This window comes from Empidonax traillii, unplaced genomic scaffold, assembly GCF_003031625.1.
Source record: "Empidonax traillii isolate 1590-97213 ecotype Southwest subspecies unplaced genomic scaffold, ASM303162v1 scaffold260:size695979, whole genome shotgun sequence".
Classification (NCBI taxonomy): domain Eukaryota; kingdom Metazoa; phylum Chordata; class Aves; order Passeriformes; family Tyrannidae; genus Empidonax; species Empidonax traillii.
In genome coordinates, this window is record NW_020955453.1 from 688,687 (window position 1) to 696,068 (window position 7,382).

The 7,382-nt window shown below is 36.2% G+C and overlaps 1 protein-coding gene across 1 annotated transcript in view; it reads left to right on the plus strand.

Moving 5' to 3' along the window:
* The window catches only part of LOC114060136 (gamma-2-syntrophin-like), a gene marked incomplete at its 3' end in the record, with an annotated part of 69,993 nt that extends 62,765 nt beyond the window's left edge, over nt 1-7,228 (plus strand). The window contains exons 6-7 of the mRNA XM_027889381.1: nt 1,761-1,848; nt 7,137-7,228. Of these exons, the coding sequence (XP_027745182.1) occupies nt 1,761-1,848; nt 7,137-7,228 (180 nt within the window). The remainder of the gene's footprint in view (nt 1-1,760; nt 1,849-7,136) is intronic.
* Nucleotides 7,229-7,382: the final 154 nt, after the last annotated feature.

The window sequence follows — 7,382 nt, forward strand, 5'->3', positions numbered from 1 at the left end:
CCTGTCCACGCCACGAGGGCAGGCAGCGGGGGGGAAGAGGTAATCTCAGCTCTGAAAACCCTCACACAGCGCCAGGAGAGACCCCCCAGAAGCCACTCTACCCCAACATCTAAGTACTGCAAAATGTCAGAAGTATTTAAAAATCAAGTTATAGTTGAACCTCTATTAAAATATTTACATGTGTGTATATAAATATATCTATTTATATATATATATAAATTAGACAAATATATGTATAATAGTCAGAAGATAAAGGGAAAAAACTGTCTTCAGGCCTTAGTGAGTAATAAATGATGTGTAACATACTGCAGGAAACAAGGGGCAGAGGATTTCAGGAGACATAGTTTTCTTACACCTTACAACTTAAGACATATTGGTTTGCTTTAAAGCCCCGTCACACTTTTGTATGACCTTAAAGAGACATTCTAATTTTTCTGTGCTTTTGTTCCTGGTTACTTCTATTGTACTCATCTTGAGATGATTTAGTCAGAAATCAGTGATCATAATATTTTTTCTGCAGTGGTTTCTTCCACAATGAACCTCAGGTTCTCTTTTAATCAATTGTCCACAAAATCTTGACTTGAGTACTCAGAGTTCTGGGGGTGAGTAGGTAGCACTAGCTCTTTTTGTAGTAAATCATTTAAATGCAAATTGAGCCTCTGGGAGAAAAAAAAAAAGTTTCTGAGTATCATTCTGTATGAATGCTTACTCTACCTATTCAGGGTTTTCATATCTATCAGACATAAACTGGATATTTTTATGTAAGTGAATACATCAGTCTCTGGGGTAAGCATTATTTTAGGTACACAAGTGGAAAAGTTATAACGTTTGAAGTAATCCTGTGTCTCACGATGTTGGCGTTGTACTAGAAAAGTTGTCTGAAACAACACAACCACCAGCTTCCTCCAAATACATTGAACCAGAAAATGAATCTGTGGAAGTTGGTTTGCTCCAGCTGGTTTATTTTCTGTCTGATACATGCATGCTCTGGTTGTGCTCATATCAGAGGCCAGAAGCCCTAGCATTCATTTCTGACAACCTGGATCAGGGCTGCAGAGCGTGAGTGCAGGCCACCTACAAACCAAATGCAGTACCTGTTTCCTGGGAGTCATGGATATGAGACTGGGGAACACTTCTGCCCTGTAGTAGGAACTGAGTTCCATTAGAGAAGTTATCTTTGGTTCTGCATTTAAAAATGCACCTTACGTAGTAATGTGTCATGCCTCAAAGTAAATTCTGATGGTTTAAAACATTATATGGGGGTCTAGGGGTGTGTGTGCATGTATGTGTTCCCTTTTGGTTAGCAAATGCTCACAGACCACAAAGACACAAAAATCAAGACTATATTTGAGAAACCATACCTGAATCAATCAAACCAAGTACTTAAGATCAAGATATTTATGATGTCTCAATGTATCTTTATGTGTCTGTCTGTAAACACACACAATTAATGTGTTATATCCACATAAACACATATTTCCCTACTCCCCTCTGGCAGTTTTATGAAATCACTTTGTGGAAGTTGTGTGCATCTGGTATATAAAATCAGTTTGTCCAGCAAATTATTTATTCAGGTTGTTCCACTGGTCTTGCCTCCTCTTTTCCATTGCTGGCGTGGCTTGATCGAAAAGCTATTCTACATTCTCACTCAGAAATGTGTATACTGAGTTTATTATAGATCAACAAGAATGTTGATTTCATTGTAAGTAATGAGTGATGGTTCTTTGGTTTAAAGTAGCTGTTATTTGTCACTCTGACAGGTACACCTACTGCGAAATGCTGGCGATGAAGTTACCATCACCGTTCAGTACCTCAGGGAAGCTCCATCATTTTTAAAGCTCCCATTAGGTAAGAGGAAATTACTGGATAGGAGTAATTTGTTTTCCTCTTTTCAGTATTCTCATAAGAAACTGACAGTGACAGAAATAGGAATTCAATCTTTGAATGTTGTACAAGAAGAAATAGAAAATTATCTTTCTACTTTGCTGTTTAACATATAATAATCTAATGCATACTGCCTTACTGTTTATGTGTAATTTATTCAAAATAAAACTGAAAAAAAGTCATTAAAATGCAGTACAGTCATGGGTGATATCTGAAAGGTTTTCAACAGAAGCTTTGCCTAAATACAATAACATAGTATTTACAAACATTTGAATCATACATTAACATTGAAAGATTCAGGACACCAAACAAATGGATAACATTAATAATGTATGTTTCATAAATTACTTTACTATTTTGGTTGGTTTTGTCAGAGAGCAGAATTATGTGGCAACTGAGTAGTTTAACAATAGCAATACCAAATTGTGTATGAACAATGCAGATGAAGGAAATTTTGGGTTCTTCTGGTTAGCAGATAAAATATTCAGGTTGCACAGTTGTGATCAAAGTTGCAAGTAGAAAAGTGTTCATATCAGCTGACTAAATCAGACCAAATAATTTTGCAACAGGTTATTTTAACAGATTATTCTCTTTCCAAAATAAGCAGAAAGATTTGAAACGTGTCTTGTTCTTTGGATTTATTCAAGTTGGGCTCAACTACGTCCTTGTTTTTATCCTGATTTCAGCAGAATCATAGGTGTCATAGTTTAGCTCTTGCCATTAGAAGAGTGTCGATCTGGGTTCTTACACTGGTTAAAAGCCAACTTGGCAGGCCTCTACTAAGCTGAACTATACCTTTCATGCTAAGACCTTTATTTCAGTTCTCACTGCTTATCATTTGCATTTGAAAATGGAATATAAATTCTAAGAACTCTTATGTTTACATTTTGAGATCTTTGTATATTCAGTGTTTCTTTTGTTTTCCTAATTGTCCTACTAGGTCATCAGACTAATGTCTATAATGCCTTGAATAACTCTGTCCAAGGCTAAACATGATTTTGGCAAGTGAGCAGCATCTTACAAGTAGTTTCTGTGTTGTTGGACATATTAATTTGTGGTTATGATAGTCCTACTAGCCCTTGTATCTCATCTTGTAGATTGACATCACATACTTGAACTGTATCACTTGTCATTGATTAACCTTGGCTAAGAGCCAAACTCCCACTCAGACTCTGTCTCGCTCCCTGTCCTCAAACAGAACACAAGGAGAAAACAGAATGAGAAAGCTCTTAAGTCAATACAGATACAGTAAGATCACTTATCAATTACCATCATGAACAAATCAGAGTCAACATAAGGAAACTTAGGCAAATGTATTGCCTATTAAAAGAGATTCAGGCAGTGAGAAACAAAGACAACACTGTCCATCACCTTCTTCACTGACCTTGAGGTTCATTTGGTTTTTTTCTCACTCTTTTCCTTACTTCTGTCTCTCCTCTTCTGCATTTTTCCCTTTCTTAAATAGTTTTCCAGAAATGCTACCAGCTCAGCTGCAGGACTCAGCTGTGCCCTTGAGTGCATCTGTGGGAACTGGCTGGAACTGTCTGTGTCTGACACAGGGCAGCCCTGACTATGTCCCACCTCTGGAAGCACCTGAACCCCCAAAACCTTGCCACTAAGACCCAGTACACACTCTACGTGAGCTGGCTGCCATGCTTCGTGCAGGTCCAGGAATATTGGTGCCCTGTTCATACTTCATGGGTGCCATCGGTTACCTTTTTTTTTAAGACTTTTTTTAAAAGCCTTTTGGTTTGTTATACCCTTGAATTCACATCCAGAGAAAAACTACATATTTTTCTCTAAGAGAAATTCTTCTAATTTAGTGAGAAAAATAAGACATTTTGGAAAAAGTTTTTACAGGAATAAAATGCAAGCAAGAAAAACATCCACTAAAACACCCAGCAAAAAGACCCATTCCACAGAAAACACCCACTACAAATGATCAATATAGTAGCTTTAGTAAAACACAATTCATTGGTTTTAAGTTACCCACAAGAGAAGGAAATCAGTAACAGAAGATTCACTGCTGCTGGGAAAACTCTTGAGGACATTTTATGGTAAAACAGTCTGTATTCAAAATTTTTCTATTTGATAGTTATACTAAATTATTAGAATATTCTGAATTTGCAAAGCTTGTAGCCTGATTAAAAATCATCAGGAGTGTTTCATTTGATTTTAGTTTTGTCTTTTGAAGGTTGCCTATGACATGATTAGCAAGTTCAATAAATGAGTTTTTATTTATATGCAAAAGGTCTCAGGTATTATTCAGTAACATTAACCATAAGACAAATTGTTTTAAATAGTAAAGTCTTGCTGACTGCTTGCTGTACATTGATCTGCTGTGGTGCATTTTCAGGGTTGTTTGTTATTTAGAGATTTAGTGTAATTCACTGACTGAAATAAACAACCCCCTGCTGAGGGGACTCTGTGTTGACCAGAACTTTCATAGAGACCTTTCTAGGTCTAGAAAGCCTAAGGCTTTTGAAGTTAAAAGTAAAATCCAGGCTTTATTAAAATAAGTAGTAGAATGTCTTCCTTTTTAAATTGAAAAATTGTCATGATACTCTCAAAAGGAGTATAAAAGGATTTATAAACTACTCCTACTTGTTCAACAGTAAATGTGTTCTTGTTTTAGGTTTAGTGCCAACTAACTTGATGATTTCCTGAGTTTCTGCTGGTTCTCCAAAATCCCCTGTGATCCTTACAAAGTTTCTTTCTCTCACCATGTAGTTCTGCGTTGTTTTTTTTCATGCTACCCCCTGGGGCATCTCAGTGTTGTGAACTGCAGACTCCCATATCCTTGCTATCTCTATGTCTCTCTGATCCCTTCTCACTTTACAGGGTATATTTTGTGGTTTTTGTTTTTGTGGTTTTTTTTTTTTTCTCTGAGCATACTCAGCTGTTGCACAGGCAAAGATAAAGATCGGGGAAAGGTCTTTTCCACTCCCACAGGAGAATTCCTAACCCAGCTCTCTCAAAAGAGCAAGCCATAGCTGAGAATAAGCAAATCAAACAGATAATTCCTGTTCTAGTTTTGATTTTTCTTAGGCTGACTATCTATGATTTGGGTGATATAGGAGAACATCTAGGCAGTAATGATTGCTGGAAATCTCACAACATACCAAATACCATTTTTTCTGGCATCAGTACCTAGCAGGATAATCTGCTGTGGAGTGGGGAGTTATCTGTAGCAGATGTTTTATTTTACATGAAAACTCTGTCTGTCTCAAACTAATGTTCCAGAGTTTGGACTGGTGCTTTCCACTTGATTGGGAGTCTCATCTACTTAGGCAAGAACTGCAGTAGCAGATAATGTACATCCATACTGTGTTTTGTTGTAAGAACAAGGAGGAAGGACTACCTGATTACTCTAGGGCTGCCATGCAAGCAGACAGAGTTCCTTGGAGGGATGAGAGCACTGCACCTTCCATGAAAATAGCTGAGCATATGCATGGAAGTTTTTAAAATGATGAATGAGGTCTTGAGGAGTAGTCCATGAGTAAGTGAGGCTGAAAAGGCAGGGAGCAGACTAAAAGATTTGTGAACTTGTTTTCAATCAAGTGGTAGACATGGCGTAGTCTGAGGTAGGCTGTGTAGTTTGTTGTGAGTTAGAAAATGAAAGAAAGTTGCTGAATTGAAAAGCAAGTCTGCTGGGACACTGTGGGAGGAGGGAAATTTCTTTCTTAACCTTTTATTCTTAGCTTTCCCATGTAATGGATATCAGTTCTCCCTACTTAAAAATAATTAATTATTCTGCTGTAGTATTTTATATTATGGTAAGCCCTGGATTTAAGGATTTTTAAATACCGAAATTCATGTCTTTTGATATGCTCAAATTGCTGAATAGGTGGACTAATTCCCCTTTCAGAATCTGATCGAGTCATGGACTTGTGATAGTTGTCTTTTTATTTAAAAAGTAGTATTTTTATTTAAAAATTTAGACGTTTTCTTCTGTTCCATCAAGTCACTGTGGTCATCTGTGAATATCAACATAGATTTTTGTGGCCTACTATATGTATAAAGATCTACACAATGTTGTAGCTACTAAGGCCGGTGCTTGCCTTAGACCCGTAAAAACAAAGCACGATGACTCCTTCTGCTTACATCATCTAGCACTGTACAGAAAGGACTCTAAACAGAAACATGCTGAAATTCAGAGATCTCAGAGACAAGCTGAATTCTGAGACCTCAGCACTGAACTGACAGAGAAATGGAGAAAATGCACTTTTGTTGAATTAAGTTCCATTTTGCTAAATCTTCCAGATATATGAAATACATGCAAAAATATATGAATAAGAATGACTTTTTGACTTCTGTGATGTTAGACTTGACAAACCTATAACGTGAAATGATTTACAGGCAATTTCAGGTGAATTCTTTAGATGGAAAAATGAGTTTTCAGTGATTATGAATGTAATGCTGTGCAATTGATTTTATGTGAGTTATTGATAAGACCAAGTGCTGTCTGACAATAATTTTATATTAGTGGTGCTATTTGTTAGCATCTTACATTTAAGCAGAAATTACACAATGATGTGACTTTGTGCTGTTTCCATTATTATATATTGCAAAAGCATTAAGCTTTTCTAGTGTCAGTTTTAACTACTAAAGTTGGATCATGATGCATAACTGCTAAAAGGAAAGATATTTTGAAGAGTATAACCATGTAGTCTTAGCATATTGACATAGTATCAACAATTCAAAATGATTGCTTTCAATTTCTAAATTTGAGAAGGAGCGTCTTTCTTGAAAGTAATTGGCATTTTAAGGAAAAGATGCATCTTTTAATAAAGTTGTGTCCAGTTAGTATTTGCCTTAAAGTTTCCTATTAGCTTTCTCTATAAATACAGTCCATGGTTATACTCAAGCGAAGACTTTCAAGACTCAGTAGGAAATTTACTTATGAAATTAATGGGTTTTGTGTAACTGACTTTCTTATTTGCTTTTGAATATCTAATTCTCATTCTCAGTGAAAAAAAAGGCTTAATCCTGAAGACAGTTAAGCATACAAATAGTTTTCATGAGCGCAACCTCTATAAGAAGTCATTTAGCTACCATTCTGCTTTCTAGACATTAAATATAGCATACAGACTTCTTATTGTCTGTCTTTCTAAAATGCAAGTAGTATTTCTGTCTTGGTGTGGTGAATCATATTAAAAATCCTTCTTGTGTTTTACAGTTGGAATAGATATTGTCTGAAATCTACATATCATTTTAACATAAGTATTTATCTGTTATGGTCTGATTTCCAGGTTCCCCTGGACCATCCAGTGATCACAGCAGCGGAGCTTCATCACCTCTCTTTGACAGTGGCTTACATTTAAATGGAAACTCAACTAACACGGTAAGCAAATGAATAGTAAAAACCTGGTGTAAGCTGTGTAAGTTCTTTTCCCATTTTGAGCTTCAAAATCCTAGTGTAAGACTACCCTAATTCTGTTGGTTGTTTACTTGTTTGTTTGATTGATTTTTAAGTGCTTAAACTGTAAAATCCTGTA